Consider the following 19185-nt stretch of genomic DNA (forward strand, 5'->3'; position numbering starts at 1 on the left):
CTTGAGCACAGTTCAAAGCATTCATCTTGAGCAAAGCACAAACATTCATTCCACTGCACCTAACAATGGTATCAGAGCTTTGGCAGTGTTCTATATCTCTCAGTCTCGTACACTTGCACACACAGTATCCACTCACTTTGTTCGTGATCATAGCACTCTCCATTAAGAACGGAAGGCTCTCCCTTCCATAAGAACTAAAAGGAACCTTGAGCAAATATGGAACACTCATCTTGAGAAAGAACAACATTCATTCCGTTGCACCTAACATTGGTATCAGAGCTTGTCTTTATCATCCAAATCATCATGTTGATCATTGTCAATCAAATCATCATGCTGCTCATAATCATGCAAATCCTATGTGTCATGCTTTGGAGAAAAAGAGACAGAGAGTCTCCTTCACATGAATCCGTTCAATCTTGTCCTACATATTAGCAATGAAAGATGGAGAATGAACAATGTCCTCTCCATGAATGACAATGGAAGAATCACTTTTGGCATTGAGAGTGAAAGGGTTAGCCTCCCAATCAATGAGAGGGTGGCAAGATGCACAGTCAGCCGCGCATCTAGATGAAGCCGACGAACTCACGTCCCTTTCCTTCAATTGGGCTGATTTCCAAGAGAAGCTCAAGGCGCGGTTTATGCCACCTCAATACCTCGCACGATTGAAGGAAGATTGGCGCAATCTCAAACAACATGGTATGCCAGTCATGTCTTTTTCTAATCGTGTTTTGCAGCTAGGTACTCAATTACGCAAGTCGGATGATGAACGCAAAGAGGCATTCCTTTTTGGATTAGAAGACTATATCAAGTTTGATGTAGAAGTCTTCGACCCAATCGATCTCAACAAAGCGGTAGCGATTGCTCTCGACAGGAGATGAAGCGCAACAAGTGAAAGTCTATGGAGAACAAGACTTCCACAAGTACCTCGCAGACTTCTCAGAACCCTCAAAACGGTAAGAACGGTAAGAATGGTAACTCTTCTAACCAATCTTCCAACAGTCTCTCAGAAAAGAATTCTTCCAATGAATCTAAGGGTAAGGCTAACACAATTGCTAAACCTAAGCTTACTCCAGATCGAAAGGTAGCACAAGGAATTGTAGGAGGATACATCACGTCGAAAGAGCAAAGCACTTATTCTAAGGAAGGTCGTTGTTTTCATTGTCACATTAAGGGTCGCATAAAAAGAACATGTCCTAAGCTTGAATCGAATGAATCTAAAGAACCCACAGAATCCACTTCCTCTGTCAATGCAATTAATGATAACACGAGTGTGCCCCAAGTTTCTCATGACCCTCCCATTGTTGATTCTCTATTAAATGTTATGGTCGTATGTCGGGGTAGCGTTTTGCCATATTGTTTGACCCAGGTAGTATGCATGATGTGATCAGTCCCTCTCTTGTTGAGAGAGCCCGCCTCGAAGTTAGTCAGAGATCTCCTATCGAGGTCTCTGGCTTTCTTCCCGGTATGGAAGCTCTCATCGTGGAAGAGTGCCTTGATGTGTTGTTTGCAATTCAAAAAGCTGCCTTCACTAGAAGATTTGTTGTCTCTCCTCTCTCAAGATGTGATATGATTTTGGGCATTCGATGGTTTCGTGATGCTAACCCTCTCATTGATTGGGAGGCTAACCCTTTCACTCTCAATGCCAAAAGTGATTCTTCCATTGTCATTCATGGAGAGGTCATTGTTAATTCTCCATCTCTCATTGCTAATATGTAGGACAAGATTGAACGGATTCATGCCGAGTGTCACAAAACGGGAGCGTACACGAGCACTTAGAAAATCTAAAAATTATAATTCTTTGAAAACATGAGAGAAGGGAGAAGATCGACACAGTATTGGGGACTAGAAGATGGGCTGGTCCCCCCCGTTAAGAGTATTCTTTTATTCAGGGAGAATTCTTATACAAGCACGAGAACCCGAGGAAACCCCTCCGTTCTGTAATCTTAGACCCAAAGGTCGTGCTTTCCCGTAAAGGGCTTGGACACAAGGCCGTTCCTTCCCGTAAGGGACTTAGGCGCGAAGCCGTGCTTTCCCGTAAAGGACTTCGGCGTGAAGCCGTACTTTCTCGTAAGGGACTTAGACGTGAAGCCGTACTTCCCGTGAAGGGCCTTCCCGTAAGACGGGAGATTCCTGCAAAACAAACCACACAGAGCAACAATTCTCAATGCGTATCAACACCTTATACTTGTCGCTCCTTGCTCGGAGAATCGACCTCCGTACTCAGTCGTCACGCGAATACTTGCAGTTTCCGTCGCCAGACTCTGCTCCAAAACCCCAGTGCTGGTGCTTTTTTGCTGCTTCCGGCTCCTCCAAACTGAAACGTTGGCTACCCTTTTATAGGGTCCGACACCCGGCAGGAATAGGGGTCCAAAAGCAGAGTTGGGCGCTCCTACAGAGAGGAGAGAGAAAATCACGTTTTCTAGAGAGAGGAGAGAGAGAGATCGCAAATCAGCCCCCTGCCTTGGTTTTAGCGCTGGCTTTTTTTATAAGGGCCTTGCTTGCTTTATTTTATTAATAAAGGAGCCGGTCACTTTATAAAATAAAGTGTGAACCTGTTCAAACTTTAAAAACTCACTCAGTTAGTGAAAATAATGCTACACGGACACATTCCAGGCGTCCCTGGGTGCAGGACACGACACAGATGCAATGCAGACACAGACTCCTCGTGGGAAAACATCTGTCCTCCCGCGACTGTTCCTGCTTTTCGTAAAAAGCTTCATTGAACCCATCTTTATTCTTGTGCTTGCGTTCTTACGCGTATTTTCTTACTCAGTTCGGATTTCCTCCTTAGCCTACGGGATGCCCCCTTACTAATGCACCCGTCACACATCATGTGACGCATTCCAGGCGTCCCTGGGTGCAAGACACGACACAGATGCAATGCAGACACACACTCCTCGTGGGAAAACATTTGTCCTCCCGCGACTATTCCTGCTTTTCGTAAAAAGCTTCATTGAACCCATCTTTATTCTTGTGCTTGCGTTCTTACGCGTATTTTCTTACTCAGTTCGGATTTCCTCCTTAGCCTACGGGATGCCCCCTTACTAATGCACCCGTCACCCATCATGTGACGCATCAGAGGCACTCGTAACCCGGCCCTTTTCACCGAACTTACGGAAACTCCTTCGCGATGTTTACCGTCATCCATCAAGTGACACATCAGAGTTTGTCCATTCCTGATGGCAGTTCCTGTAGCTACAATCTTTTTAACAGTTCTTAGTGAACATAATAAAATATCCTTAAAAAAAGATTTAATCATTAAAAATAAGAAAATAGTCCAATTAGCAACACCGAGGATACTCTCGGTCTCTTTTTCTCCAAAGCATGACACACAGGATTTGCATGATTATGAGCAGCATGATGATTTGATTGACAATGATCAGCATGATGATTTGGATGATAAAGACAAGCATGATGATTTGCATGATCAAGATGTGATTTCTGACAAGCATGATGATTTGCATGATCAAGATGAGATTTCTCACAAGCATGATGAGTTGCATGAAGAAGATGTGATTGTTCACAAGGATGATGTGTTAGTTGATGCTTTTTTTAGCGAAACTAACCTCGTTGCAGATTCGATCAATCACGAAGGATCGATCTTGGCTCTCGAGCCTAGGTCCAAAGAACCCTCACAGGAAGTATTATGTGTTCGCATGATTAGTACGCACGCATTGTTCGAGTGTTTCATTCGTGATCGTTTCCCGTATTTTAGTCAACATCTTTATGTGATCCCTTTTCCTAGGCATGACATATTGTATGTTGAGCACGTTTCTCTCATGGATGAGCACGAATGTATAAAGCTGAAAAACTATGTATGTAAGGAAGTCACATTCCATGTCTCTTCCTTGGCATGACACATTCGTAGAACTAGCACATGAAAGTATGAGCACCAAGCATGGGCATTTCCGTTGTGAATTGCCACAGTTGATTGCTCTAGATCATAAGAGAAAGATTCGATCTCATTGTTTGCGTGTATGTGGTGAACGGTTTGGCATTCCGTCTAATGGTTCATTTACATTGCATGCACAGTCTTTAGAGGAGAAAAGGTTTTTTCCACTCACTTTACATGGAATGGGTATGTTCATGGTTTTGTGTTGGAAATGGTTTCAGGAATTTTCAGCCATGGAGATTCTTGAAGAAGGAAGAAGCACGACTCTAGACGAAGTTGAAGCATCGAAGGAGCCACAGAAGACTTTGTGTCGCTTTTGGCGCGGCCCAAAGAAGCAAGCGTTGCAGACCTTTATGAAGTTCAAGTACCGCACGACCCTCAGAACAGAGTGGGCCGGCGAAGAGTCCCTTCCAGGATTCCGGATGCTGTCGACGATCTCCCTCGACGCCATACAGTTCAGTACCAGTACCTCACTTTGAAAAGGAGGGGATGTCACGTGACACATCCAACCCTATGTGTCCATGGACAAGCTACACCATAACAAGGTTTCCGTCAGTCCAATCAGTCTAGATTAGAAGTGATCTGGCACTTTTTGTGAGTCTATTCGTAGACCGTGCATGCCCAGTCACTTAGTATAGATGCATATCCTCTGGTTGCACACAGCATGATCATCAATATTCCCATCAGAATCCATCAGATTCCATCAGGGGAATTTTCCAATGCATTTAGCCTATTTTCCTTATTTTTGACATTTTTCACTTATTAATTTAAGTGACTTTCCAACAAAAGTAGGTAGGGCAATTTGGGTAAGAAAATATATAAGCAAACCAAAGTTAGCACTAAATGGCATATGAGCAAGGAGAACAACAGATTGGCAACAGGTTCCCCCCTCTCTCAGCAAGACTCTCCAAGAACCTCTTGGCGTTTTTCCTCACCCAAGACCTAGCGTTTTGCATCATCCGCAGCAGCCCCCTTTTGCCTTAGCCTTTTCAGCAGATACTTGACCGCAGCCCCCCCTTGCACCTAGCGTTTTTCATGATCGCCAGAAGGCCTTGTTGCCTGGCGTTTTTTCAGCATCAGATCGCAGCAGGACAGCAGCGTTTTCAGCCATAAAACACAACAGTCATCAGCGTTTTTATCAGGCTATTGCAGCGTTTTTCAGCAGCCCAAAACAGGCCCGAAAAATCAGCAATTCACCTGCACCAGATTTCAGCAGTTAGTGTTTTTGGACAGCAGTTAGAACCATCTCATTTTCAGCCCTATTGTCATCAAATCGCCATCCCGCTTGTCGTCATCGACATAGCCTAGATTTGCATCAACCACATGCATCAACATTGTACCACTTTGTGCAATCATAAGTAGACCACTCTCGCCGACGAGAGTGGGGCCTTCGGAGGAGGGTTTTACAACGTCTCTGGTGTCGTATCTCTCTTCTCTCTATCTCTCAGTCTCATTCACTTGCACGCACAGTGTCCATTCACTTTGTTTGTGATCGTAGCACTCTCTCATTAAGAACGGAAGGCTCTACCTTCCATAAGAACAAAAGGAACCTTGAGCACAGTTCGGAGCACTCATCTTGAGCAAAGCGCAAACATTCATTCCGTTGCACCTAACAAGAACAGAAAGAGGAAGGGGGCAAGAGGGCAGCCCTATCTGACCAAACGTATGAGCATGAAACGATCACCTCTACCTGCTGCTAAAAGCACCTGACTGTGTGCCCGTCTGTACAAAGCTGACACCCCTCTGATCCAAGCATCTGAGAAGCCCATCATGTGTAGAGTGCCCTCCAAAAAATCCCAGTCAACTCTGTCGTAGGCCTCCTCAAAATCGAGAAGAAGAATCACCAAATCCTCATCTCGGAACCGTGCGAGGGCAAAAGCCTCCCAAAAAGTAAAGATGTTGCCAAGGATACTACGCTCCTTGACAAAACCTGTCTGAGTCCCATGTATAAGGCTCTCTAGAAGTGGCTAGATCCTCAAACTCAGAGCCTTGGCAAGAATTTTGTAGACTGAGTTGAGGATGGTGATGGGGCGCCACTGTTGAATCTCATTCAAGGAGCCACCCTCCTTGGGAATGAGGTAAATCAGGCCCTCAGTCATGCTGTCAAGCATCTCACATGTGTGCAAAATGTACTGAAAAGCACTACAAAGATCTGAGCCAAGCAAATCCCAGTACTCCAAGAAAAAGCTAGGGGTCAAGCCATCCTCACCAAATCAGCTACCACGGGGGAGTGCACTAAGAGTCGTGTGCAGCTCCTCTAGCTGAAGAGGCAGCTTTAGCCTCTGACGCATCTCCTCAGTCACAAGACAAGGCATCTGTGCCCACACCTGCTCTCTGCATGCATCCTGACGCTCTGATTGGGGCTCTGCATACAGTAAATCACGGTAAAAGTCAATAGCGACTGCATGCATGTCCTCTCGCGCTGAAGCAACTGACCCGTCGAGCCTCCTCAATTGACTGACCTTGGCATGCGTATGCCGAGGTCCCACTGCCTCAAAGAAAGCGCCTATCACTATCACCCACTTGGGTTCGGAGGAGGGTTTTACAGCGTCTCTAGTGTCGTATCTCTCTTCTCTCTATCTCTCAGTCTCATATACTTGCACGCACAGTGTCCATTCACTTTGTTTGTGATCATAGCACTCTCTCATTAAGAACGGAAGGCTCTACCTTCCATAAGAACAAAAGGAACCTTGAGCACAATTCGGAGCACTATCTTGAGCAAAGCGCAAACATTCATTCCACTGCACCTTACAGAGAGAGAGAGTCTCCTTGGCAATAGATAACTGAATGTGTATACAATGGAGGCAAGGGGTTACTTATACTTTGACAAATGAATAAAATAAATACCTAAAAGCCAAACTAAATGGGATCACATTGGGCAGTTCGCTTGAGATGCATAAACCTTAACACCCTCTTTGCAACTCATAGTGGACATCAATAGTGAAACCAAGTCGATGAAGAAGCTACCATGGACACCCCAAAAAGTGGCCACCAACTGGATACACCTCGGTGTTGCTCTCCTCAACTTTGTACTTGAAAGTAGTGCCATCTTGAGCATCGATTGCCTTTGTAGAAACTTTGTACTGTAAACCACACTGCGTCCAATAATCCCCATTCTTGAACTGTGAACACATCACGTCCAAAATATAAAACTCCAAGATAATGAACTGTTGGAACACATCCTGTCCATAATCTGACCAACAACAATAAATTGGCTAGCCCATCCATAGTGTTTTAGACGTCTGATTGGTTCCCTGCCAGATGCATGTTGTAACAAACTGCTCACGTGTCAAAGCATAAAGAATGGAGCCAACTTACGCAAAAACTGATGACATGGCAGATTTCAGAAAATTGCGCTGGCATGATGACGTGGCAGGCTGTATGGATTTCCATGTTTTGCGTTGGCTGATGACGTGGCAGGCTGTACGGATTTCCGTGATTACGCTGACAGCTTTTGGCTTTGCTTTTTGGACCAGAAGCTTTTGAGTTTCGAAGGCTTTTCACACAAACTACTTTTCAAGCCAAGGGCCTTTAAATATGAGGTTAGGGCTCATTCTCTGGCATGCTTCCTAGAGAAGGTGCAGAGTCTGGAGTACCGACTTGTACTGTTTGATGCAATATAAAGAAATACCAAAAGGGGCGCCAAGGTTTGGGGTCAATACTCTATGGGGTGGGATTCCGCCACTTCGTGTCGCGTCTCGTCTCTCTTTCGGTTGTTTTTTGAAGTGCTTAAAGTTGTTCAGTCTGTTCTTTTCTATTGGCACGTGGTGCCCGTCTTGTGACACATGTGCCTTGAACTCCGACCTACAGGTCCAAACACCAATAACTTGAACTCCAACACAAGGGTCCAAATTAATTATAAGGAGCATTGCTTGCCCCTCTGCCACTCACAAGCCTCTCTCTGGTCGAAGCTAGTGGTGACACCTGTCATTTGACTAGAAATCCGACGTCGAGGCCAATGTGGCCACCGCCACGAGTGCCATGTCGATCTCCTCTACCAAATCTTTATTACCGTAATCTCTATCCGACTTGCTTTTATCCTTGTCTTCAAGTAATTTCTTGCTTTTGCCTTTGGCTTCCAATTGTCGAGCCAAACAAAGCATCAAATCACAATCATGACAACTGTGATCGTACCTCGTGGGTACCAAGGCAGCTAACTGAGTACTGGTATTGTCATCCTTGTCCAACTTACCTTTACCGTTGTCCTCTAGCGAACTCCTCCATTTGCTTTTGACTTCACAAACTCGAGCGAAACAATTTGTGGGTTCCTTGAGAACGTGCCAGTGCATAGGCCGCTAAATGATTGGTTGACCATCCGTTATCCATAGCTATTTGTTGTTTTTGGTTTGTGGGCATCGCTTGAGGTTGCCATGGGAACCACCTCTTGTCTTTGACATTTGGGTCTCTCATGCCATGCATGTGAACCCCCCACTGCCTTAAGCATTTTATAATGCAATTGTGGGCAGTCCTTGTTGTCATCACCCAAACGCTCATAGCACAGTGCACTGCCCAATCTATTTCGCACCCCAAAGGACTACAAGGACGCAATGAACGCCGTCGGTGGGACATTTCACAATGTAGGTGGGAGCTCAGAGTCGAGCATGCCTTAAGAACGCTAAGTCTGTGGGAGAAGTCTGCCTCTACCTCGTAGATGAAGGCAATCACCAAGTCGTGGGCCTTGCTTGTTGCACACCCGTTGTGAGGAGCTTCTGCAATCAATGAATGAGCCTGGCTCGGCGTCGTTGAAGCAGCCTATTGTTGGTACCCTCCAGTAGCAAAATTGCCTGCTTGACTTCAAAACGCCAGCGGCACTAAAAATCGCCAAAGACCTGAGCATTTTCCCTTCCACAATTGCAAATAGGCAAAAAAAACACAAAAAAAAAAAGCTCCAGAGTTTAAAAACGCTCCACACTAAGGCTGTACTGTGAACGTTTTTAAACTCCACGCTCCTTGCTCTGTTTCTCGACGAACTTAGAGCTCCTCCTCCTCTACGCATCGATTCTCCTCCCTTGTGACCAACGAGCCTTGCGCTCTGATACCATGTCAAAGTCGACGATGCGGAAGCGTAGAGACCAAGGGGAGTGAGCACGAGAGAGAGAGAGAGAGAGAGAGAGAGAGAGAGAGAGAGAGAGAGAGAGAGAGAGTCTCCTAAACCAATCAACCTTGGCAATAGATAATTGAATGTGTATACAATGGAAGCAAGGGGTTGCTTATATAGCAAGCCCAGTAAGCTGCCCTACCCAAGACTTTGACAAATAAGTAAAATAAATACCTAAAAGCCAAACTAAATAACGGGATCACATTGAGCAGATCACTTGAGATGCCTAAACTTTAGCAACTTCTACCACCTTTAAAGAAAGTAGATTTGAAGTTTTGTGAGAACTATGTTTTGGGAAAGCAAAGGAGGGTAAAATTGCTTTTAGTGAGTTAGTCGAGTTCCATTGAGTTCTGAGTCTTCTGTTGTGTCGTTTGAGTTTGCTTGTTTTCATTCTTTTAGAATCAAGTTTCATGCATATTGCACCGAGGAGCACCCACAATAGAGAGCACGACAAACTTTTCTTGCTATCACTTAATTATTAATAAGTGACTTTTGTTGCAAAAGTAGATAGGGAAAATTGCTAAGAAACTATAAAGAAACCCATCGGACACTCAATAGAAGCCGAGGAGGCAGCAAAAGGCGGTGCACCTAGTGTTGCACCCGACAGGTGGTCTCTCTCTCAGGAGTACCCCAGCAGCACTAGCGTTTTTGCAGCAGATATCAGCTATCAACGTTTTTGCAACAGTACCATCCCTTTAGCCTCGTCGCATCCCCAATTACATTCCCTATAGCACATCCTCGCCGGAAAGCCATCCATCGCGATAGATTTCAGTTTTCAGCCTTGGCGTTTTTCAACCTTGACATCGTCGTCGTCGTTGTCGGCACCATCGTCGTCGTCGACATCGTCATCGCCACGACACAGTACCGCATTTTCAACCCTTACACCAGCGCCAATTTTCAGCCTTACAGATCAGCCAGCGTTTTCAGTTTTCAGCCCTTAGAACAGCAGTCATCGTGGTCATCGTCGTCGGTGGCAGCACAGTACCCGATCCGGTAGATTCCCAGTGATCTTAGCTTTCAACCCTAGCATTTTCAGATTTCAGCCCTAGAGCGTCGTCGTTGTCGTCACGGCAACATCGTCCAAGACGGTCGCCGTCGCCGTCGTGGTCAGCATCGTCGTCGTCATCGACATCATCGTCTTCGACATAGACCAGCAGTACCCGTCATCGACATCATCGTCTTCAACATAGAGCAACAATACCCCTCGCAAACCTCCCTGTCTTCGACATAGACGAGCAGTACCCGTCGTCGACATCATCGTCGTCAACATAGACCATCAGCACCTAGTCGTCGACATCATCGTCTTCGACATAGAGCCTCAGTTCCTCAGTACCCCTTCACTACCTCAGTACCCAGTACCCAGCATCAGTATTTTATTAGCATCAGCATCTCAGCATTTAGTCATTGTATCAGCATTGTGCAAGAATAAAGAAAGTACTTGCTCGATGAAATAGACGAGAGCTCGCTGTTGTTGTTCCCCCCCCCGCTGCGCCATCCCCCCCCCCCCCCCAGCGCTGCCCGCCTGCCCCCGCTGTCCTTGCCTGCCCTCTCGCCTCCCCTGCTCGTCCGTGTGCTGCCCCCCCCTGCTGCAGCCTTTCGCGCCACCATCCCCTTCGCCCCCGCCACTGCCGCCCCCGCCCGCTACCGACAATACTCCCGCCTTTGCCGCCCCCGCACACCCCCCCCCCCCCCCTGCCCGCCTGCTTTCTTTCTTCCCGGTAGCTTCCTGCAATTCGGCTCCTGCAGCACTGAGTTTTCTTTTGGGGGCAGTACTCGGCGCGCCCAGTTGCAGAATCCTCCCGCCGCCCTTTTCTTAGGCCACAGAAGTAGACACAGATGGAGGCTCCAGCTTCGCCACAGAGGGACTCGCCCGACCCCGCTGAGCCCACCATTTGACTTGCTCTTTCGCCAACAAAGCAAGCGAGCCTAGCCGCAGAGGTAGAGCGATCGCAGGCGACTTCAGTCATCTGCAAGATTCTCCGCACCCGACCTAGCAGAGGAGAGCTGCGTGACCTTCTCCAGGCCCGCCTTCTCGCAGAGGTGGACAAGATCTTGGACGTACAGATTCTCCGACGGTGTTACTATCAGATCGAGTTTGAGACCTCCGAGATGGCGTCCAAGGTCACCGCCATGAGTCCACTGACCATCCGAGCAGCACGTGCCCACTTTCGACAGTGGAGACATGGTTTTGACCCTGCTTCGGATGTTCTAGTAGAGGAGGCAGACATCCCCATCTCGGTCTGCTTTCCGGGTTTGCCGAGGGAGTACTTACCACTTCTATCCAAGATCGGCTCAGCCATTGGGACTGTCCTAGAGACACCTCGTACAGCAGCCTCAGTAGCTGCCAAGGCAGCTGGCATTCCCTCAGTTCTAGTTTTGGTCAGAGACACTCACACGCTCCCGAAGGTTATTCTTTTGCCTCAGGTGAGTGGGGGTTGGTTTAGACAGAGTGTGGAGTATTCGGGCCTCCCGAACCAATGCTTCATTTGTCGATAGATGGACCAGCTAGCGAAGGCCTGTCCACGGAGGAGGCCTCGACCTACACCGCAGCCTCAGCCCCAGCCTGCCAGGGCTGGCCAACAGCCACAGATAGAGACAGCGCACACATGCAGAGCCACCCTCTGAGCCTGGGGCTCCAACAGAGGAGGGATGGCAGCAGGCCCGTGGTAGACGACGACAGGGGCCACAGCGTCAGCCTGGCACTCAGAGTGGTTCTCAGGCGCCTACTCAGCAGCAGTGCGTTCCCACGGGGAACCGCTTTGGTCCTCTTGAGCAGGAGGAGGTCCCTGCTCCAGCCCCCACCCCAACTTCACCCTCGACAGCCTCTCCCCCCCCAGAGTTCCCCCCCCCTCTCTCTCATCCTCCCCCTCGCCTTCTGCTTCCGCCGCCTCTTCACCTCGCCCCTCTACCTCTGTCGCCCCCTCCTGCCCCTCTTCTCCACCGCTTCCCCTAGCTCCTTCTCCCCCCCCTCCTACTCCAGTTCCACAGTCGACCCAGGGGGCACGGCCTTCTCCGACGAACAGAAGATCTCTTGGCAGCGCCTTTGCCACGAGTCGCCTAGCGAGAGAGGGTCAACCTTTCTTACGGCCCCCTCTGCAGGTACAGACATCTTCCCTTGCAGCTATCCCTCATGGTCTGACGAGCATTGACATCCGACGTCGATGGGACTTCTTCGACTACGGCTTCACTCGTTTTCTCAGTGATCCCTCAGCAGACCATGAGGCAGCCTGCTTCAGGATCCATGCTCTGTTCCTTGCCGCTACGCGGACAGAGGCCTTGGACTCAGCAGTTGGTTTCTCCTTCCCCCTTTGCGGCAGGGCCCAGATAGAGTGGACTCTCGACTCAGTGTTGGGATGGTTGCACACACAGGTCCTAGAGTTCTCTCACCACATGGGAGAACTACGAGTTACAGACATGCTACAGACTTTGTGGCCATTGGCCAAGTTTGCGGTGGCACCCCCAGACTCAGCAAGATGTAGGCACATTGTGGTTTACTTCTTTGTTGATACACAGTGCTTGCCATGCTATGTATACATTCATGAGGACTCCTGGACAGAGGAGGTTGCTTTACGCACGGCTCGCTCTGCTTGGGCTTGGGCTAGGCACTCATTGCAATCACGCCTATCTAGAGGACGCTCGGATGCGGATTACTCCCCATCCAAGCCAGCCTCGAAAATAGCCCATCTAGCTACTGCGGCAGCATCTGTTCTCTCTCGCTTCCCATGAGGATTGTCTCATGGAACGTGCAGGGACTAGGTGGGCCCCAGTTTCAGCGTCAGCGGTGCCGATTGCGTCAGGAGCTTCAGCGTTGCCTTGTGGGAGGAGAGATTGATCTCCTTATGCTTCAGGAGCACCATCTGTGTGAGAGCCGCATTCGGCGATGTGGTAAGCTTTTCCGTGGACGATATGATACTTTTTGGTCAGCTGCTTTTGGACCTGGAGGCAGGGGTATGTATGACTATTGCGGACTCATTGCAGCAAGCCATTGTGGGCAAAGCGATTATTGTGCCAGGCAGAGCTCAGTGGATTACTATGCAGGTTCAGGGTGACCTAGTGGGTTTCCTGAACATCTATGCGCCCAATGTGGCGAGTGCTCGTGCAGAGTTTTGGTCACAGATTGTTGTCTCTGCCACAGGCAGACCATTGGTGCATAGGAGGGGACTTCACCATGTTGGAGAACCCTTCTGACAGGATTGGTGGCAGCCATGCTAATGTGCATGGAGTCGAGTTGACAGCTTGGGAGAGGTTTTGTATGACTCTGAGGGTCTCGGATGCGTGGCAGCACTCTGGTTTTGTGAGGCCCCCAGACAGTCTTGCCTTCTCTCGATCGGACTGCAGAGTGGGAGGAGTGAATCTATCGCGGATAGATCGCTTCTACACTAGTGACCACTTCAGTGACTTGGGAGGGTCAGTGGGCATCCTGGCAGGGACCTCCTCCTCGGACCATGCACCAGTAATCCTCACAGTGGCAGATAGGCAGAGGAGTGGGAGCACGATGCTTCGCATCCCAGAGAGGGTCTTGTTGGACTCAACACTCAGAGAGAGGATAGAGGCTCTCTGGACAGAGGGCATGGACAGGCAGGATTCTCCTGCTTTCCACCGACAGGCATCTCAGTGGACTCAAGTGGGCGACAGAGTGACTGGTGCTTTCTTTGAGACAGTGGGACCTCGGCACTCGCATGCCAAGGTTAGTCAGCTGAGGAGGCCCGACAGGTCAGTTGCTTTTGAGCCCGAGGATATGCGTGCAGTTGCTACTGACTTCTACCGTGAGTTATTGTCTGCAGAGCCCCAGTCAGAGCGGCACGATGCATGCAGGGAGCAGGTTTGGGCACAGATGCCTTGTCTTGTGACTGAGGAGATGCGTCAGAGGCTAGAGATGCCACTTCAGCTTCGGGAGCTGCACACGGCTCTTAGGGCCCTCCCCCGTGGTAGCTGCCCAGGTGAGGATGGGTTGACTCCCAGCTTTTTCTTGGAGTATTGGGACCTACTTGGCCCAGATCTCTGTAGTGCTTTTCAGTACATTTTGCACACAGGAGTGATGCCTGACAGCATGAGTGAGGACCTGATCTACCTCATTCCCAAGGAGGGTGGCTCCTTGGATGAGATTCGACAGTGGCGCCCCATCACCATCATCAACTAAGCAAAATTCTTGCCAAGGCTCTGAGTTTGAGGATTCAGCCACTTCTAGAGAGCCTTATACATGGGACCCAGACACGTTTTGTAAAGGAACGCAGTATCCTTGACAACATCTTTACTTTTTGGGAGGCTTCTGCCATGGCACGGCTCCGTGGTGAGGACCTCGTGATTCTTCTTCTCGATTTTGAGAAGGCATACGACAGAGTTGACTGGGACTTTCTAGAGGGCACTCTACGCAGGATGGGCTTCTCAGATGCTTGGATCAGAGGGGTGTCAGCCTTGTACAGACAGGCTCACAGTCAGGTACTTTTGGCAGGAGGTAGAGGTGATCGCTTCATGCTTACACGCTAGGTCAGACAAGGCTGTCCTCTTGCCCCCTTCCTCTTTCTGTTCTATGCGGAGGCGATGAGTAGGTTTTTGGTGTCACAGCAGGTTGGTCTACGAGGCTTAGCACTCCCTATTTGGGGAGATGAGCTACTGGACGCTGAGTTTGCCAACGACTTAGCCTTGTACTTAGATGGCCAGGAGGCCAACCTTCACAGATGTGAGCAGGCTTTGGAGACCTTCTGTTGTGCATCGGGCGCACTGATCAACTGGAGAAAGACAGTGGCTTTCTGGCTTTCTCGGTTGGTAGTGCTCATGTGCCATATTGGATGCCAGGAGAGGGTTTCAGGTGGATTCCCCCAGGGACTACAGTTCGGTACTTGGGTTGTCAGGTTGGTTTGGACTTGTCTCCCGAGCAGCAGATTGCTCCCCTTCTCTTGTCTATTAGGAGAAAGTTGTTACATTGGAGCTCAGCACGACTTTCTTTGGCTGGCAGAGTAGTAGTTTCCAACCAGGTGTTCTTGGTGACTATGTGGTACATCACTCCCTACTGGATCTTCTCGAGTTCTTGTATCAACCAGGTAGAGAGGCCGATCAGGAACTTCCTTTGGTCAGGACGTGACACTCAGATAGCCCGAGCCAAGGTGGCTTGGCATGTCATCACGCTTCCTTGTTCTCAGGGAGGGCTTGAGATCATTGATCCAACACAGTAGAGCAGAGCCCTTCTTGGGAAGTTCATCGTTAGAGGACTTCTTCCAGGTGAGGAGCCCTGGAAGGAGTTCTTGCTACAGCGGCTTCGTGCTAGGGTGCCTCAGTCAAGAGGCCCTTGGCAACCTTCGACCATATGGATCTTTACAGAGATGCGCAGAGTTGGTTTGAGCAGGAGACTAGAGGACCGCTTCACTGTGAGTTTGCTTCGATCTTGGGAGCTCTTACGGCGTGGCTTGGAGCAGAGACAACCGACGTGCACGGAGGAGCGCCTACGGCAGCCCCTCGTCTGGAACCCCATGGTTAGCACTCAGAGAGGCCACTTGGTTGGTAGTCGGCATCATGTTTCCTGGGGTCCCATGGCAGCGGGTCCAGCGCACTCTCTAGGTGACTGGCTAGAGTTCACAGGTTTGTCAGAGGAGGTGCAGGGGCTCCAGCTACAGGGCATGAGAGGGGTGCAAAGCATGTGTCAGGACATCTCAGAGTCGGTTCCAACTAAGTGGCTCATTACTCTTGAGCCAGTAGCACCCCGGTGGATGGGAGCCTTCACACGACTGGAGGTTCTCATCTCAGTCAGGGCCTGCTCAGAGACTGTCCTAGCCCTGTTCTTCGAGCTTCAGGGTGGGGGACGACTACAACGAGTTGCAGTAGAGGCCCCGCAGGTAGCAGAGTGTTGTTTTCAGAGGATCCAAGTAGTGGGCATCTGTGGGAAGACTTGCGTCATAAACCCTGACCCAACAGCTCTTGACACTGGACACTGGAGACTGTGGGCTTGGGAGTGTTGTCCACTGGCACGAGTACACTGGGATCCTGGTGAGTGGCTATGGAGGGACCCCTTCTCTTCTGCAGACCACCCAGGAGTCCCGTTCTTTCAGTACATTGTTCGACTGGGACGTCATATACTAGCAGCACAGAGAGAGAGGCCTGCCCCGCTACAGCACGTCATTGGCAGGAGGAGGGTCTCACAGTCGAGTTCTTGGCAGCCTTTTGGGAGAGGTTGTGGGACTCCAGACAACCGAGGCGAGTCACCTTGTTTCAGTTGCTGGTCGCACACAGAGCTACAGCAGTAGGGAGCTGGCTAGTGCATAGTGGTCTCTCGGCCGCATGTGCAGCTTGTGACCATTTGGTGGAGAGTCAGCGTCACTGTCTTTGGGACTCGGCCCAGCAGGTGTGGCTACGAGTTCTTCGGCTGATGCCTGCTCTCTCCACGGCTCGACAGTACACTTGGGGGGCAGCGACTTGGTCCACCTTCACAGGCCCGGCGCTTCAGTTTGAGCTATCTTCCACTAGCAGGATGATAGTGATGCAGGAGGGGCGACCTACACTCCAACCTGCTATAGAGCTTACTCCACAGGAGTGGTGCAGTGAGAGAGGAGTGTTGGGAGCTCATCAGTGGCCTGACACTTTGGTTCATCTGGCGGGCCCGCTGTTTCCTCATCTTTGAGGCTCGCCCTGTGCCACCAGCAGAGACTGTTTGTGACTTTTGGCTAGAGCTGATCCATACTCTCAGAGGACAGCTTGAGGGACTACAGGGCAGCTCCGACCGCATGCGGGAGCGCCGCGAGGCTTTCCTTCGACTCAAGCGCCCTGGGCCTTTCTACACCATAGTCCAGGATGTGCTCAGATGGCACTACCGTCCACCTGTGTGGCTCTTCCCTCCTCCCATCTCTTGATTTAGCCTCATTGTATACATGTTGTTTTTTCATTGGGAGAGTCTCCCCATCATGTTTGTTGTAGCCCTCTCTTGCAGAGGTGGTTGTAGCCCTATGGGCAGTTTTCATTAACTAATAGAAGGATCTTTTTCTCGGAAAAAAAAAAAGTACTTGCTCTGGCAACAGAGCAAGGGGGCCCTTGAGGGTTGGGACCCGACATCCCTGCGTCGTCTCTTTTCTCTCTCTTTCTTTTAGTTCATTTCAGTTCTTTCAAGTGAAGTGTCCCTTGTGTTTGTGTGCAGAGTACTAGATCCGAGCAAATCCTTATTCTCTTCCGCTACATACCTAGATGAATCTTGGATAAGCTCAAATTCACCCTTAAAGGAAAGTGCAAGGTATAGACTCACCCACAAGACTCTATTATGCATAATATATTGACTAAATACCACGACATCCCTACTAACATATGCTCCCGACACAATACGTACGGCACGCACACATACATGAGCATACATCAACACAAAGTTCACCATGCTGAGTTTTTGTCATGACTCCGGAGATCAAGGGCAGACTCAACCATAATGAAGCCTGGCACTAAAAGAAGTATTAAATCGGAAAATTTATCACAAAAATGAGGTAGCTGATAGGGCAAACGCACCACAAAAGATAGAAAGGATTAGCACAATACCAACTAATTCGATTTATTATTTTTAAGTGGAGAATCCCCTACTAACCATCTGCAAAGCATAACAACTTGCACCATAAAAATGTAAAATTTACCAAATTCGTAAAGCTGAAGAGGTTGCGCCACTTCCCGGGTCTTTGAAAGTTCAGCAATATCTGACAAGACCCTTGAGCCCCAAGGAAAGCGTGCTAATGAGGAGATACCTGATGTTGTCCTCTATAAGATTGCATAGAGCATGAGATATGACATATACTATCACAGAGATTATGCTTACAAAAGAAAAAAAGGCTGGAAAACAATACCTCAAAAAAATCATTGCGAGGCGCTGATGGATCAGTACCCTTCACAAAACAAATAAGCACTTAATAGTTTTGGCTGCCAAACTAGCTGAGAACGAATCACATAGAATGTTGCTGAAAATGCCGGACTGTTTGGATTGTTTATAGTATAGATATAAATACTTTTGGACTCATCAAGTAGGAAAAACTACTTTGAATTGAAAAAAAAGCTTCAAATTTCCCTCTAACAATCATAAATGAGTCGGAGATTGGTCACAGTAAAACTATCTATCTATCTATCTCTCTCTCTCTCTCTCTCTCTCTCTCTCTCTCTCTCTCTCTCTCTCTCAGCCTCTCAGCTAGGTAGCATAGAGGTGCATCCTTGCCATCATTTTAGCTTGAGCTCCGGTTCTGATTCACGAAAGAAAAAAGAGGGAAAAGAACAAACCCCAACAAGTTTGAGGAGCGGGCAGAGGAAAGAGAGAAGGCTCTGCCGTTGGGCCGAGGTGGGAGAGGAATCGCCCGCTTGCGCAACGCAAACGCGTGTCCGCAGCGCTGTCGTGCGTCCATAGCTTCGAGTGCGTTGGAGCGGATGATGGCGGTGATGAGGATGGAGAGCTGGCTTGCAAGCGTTTGCAGTAAAGAGAGCTTCCATACTGTTGGCTTGGTAATAAATAACATTTCGTAGGTTTCAATGGAATTGAGGTGCGGATTGATCATCTGAACCCACTTTTGTAGGTGTGTTCGTATGCACATTTATAGAGAGAGTGGATCATTTCAAGAAGATGACAATTCTCTCTCTCTCTCTCTCTCTCTCTCTCACACATCAGATCTTGAGAACAAATTCGTTAAGTAGATCTTAAATATATAGTCGTATCAAAAAAAAAAATCTCTTCTTCTTCTCTCTCTCGCTCACTCTCACACACACATGCACAGAGTTTTGAGGTCGAGACTTGTCAAGTAGATCTTTGAGATCTCTCTCAGTGAATAATAAGAGGAAACTATAATAACCATTGACTGTGGTGAATTGATTATAAAAATTCCCTCTTAAAAACCAACTTTTACATTAAGAACTTGTTAGGCTAGAGATTTGATCTCTTAGTGGGCTCGTATAATATTAAAACACCTCTCTCTCTCTCTCTCTCTCTCTCTCACACACACACACACACACACACGTGCCGACGTACAACCCTCAATTATCCTCTTTATCTCCCTCCATCAATCTTTCTCTCCCTATGGGAAAATTTAAACCCTTAAGAAGCTACCACTATTTTCTCTCTCTCTCTCTCTCTCTCTCTCTCTCTCTCTCTCTCTCTCTCCTACTCTTACACTCACGCACACACACATGCATACTGGCGTTCACCCCCCTGATCACCCTCCCTATCTCCCTCCATCAATCTTTCTCTTTTGAT

At 48.6% G+C, this 19185-nt stretch overlaps 1 protein-coding gene across 2 annotated transcripts in view; it reads right to left on the bottom strand.

Moving 5' to 3' along the window:
* Positions 1–18473, bottom strand: part of LOC147429051 (Thioredoxin family protein) — a 41653-nt gene extending 23180 nt beyond the window's left edge. The window contains exons 1-3 of one of the 2 annotated variants that reach the window (XM_086495555.1): positions 18222–18473; positions 17798–17836; positions 17591–17711 (exon numbers count right to left, since the gene is read on the bottom strand). In XM_086495555.1, coding sequence (XP_086351681.1) covers positions 17591–17711; positions 17798–17836; positions 18222–18428 — 367 coding nt within the window. In that variant the 5' untranslated portion in view covers positions 18429–18473. The remainder of the gene's footprint in view (positions 1–17590; positions 17712–17797; positions 17837–18221) is intronic. The other variant, XM_086495554.1, reaches the window with a different exon arrangement.
* Positions 18474–19185: the final 712 nt, after the last annotated feature.

Source organism: Adiantum capillus-veneris, chromosome 22, assembly GCF_014529385.1.
Source record: "Adiantum capillus-veneris isolate H3 chromosome 22, ASM1452938v2, whole genome shotgun sequence".
Taxonomy (NCBI): Eukaryota; Viridiplantae; Streptophyta; class Polypodiopsida; order Polypodiales; family Pteridaceae; genus Adiantum; species Adiantum capillus-veneris.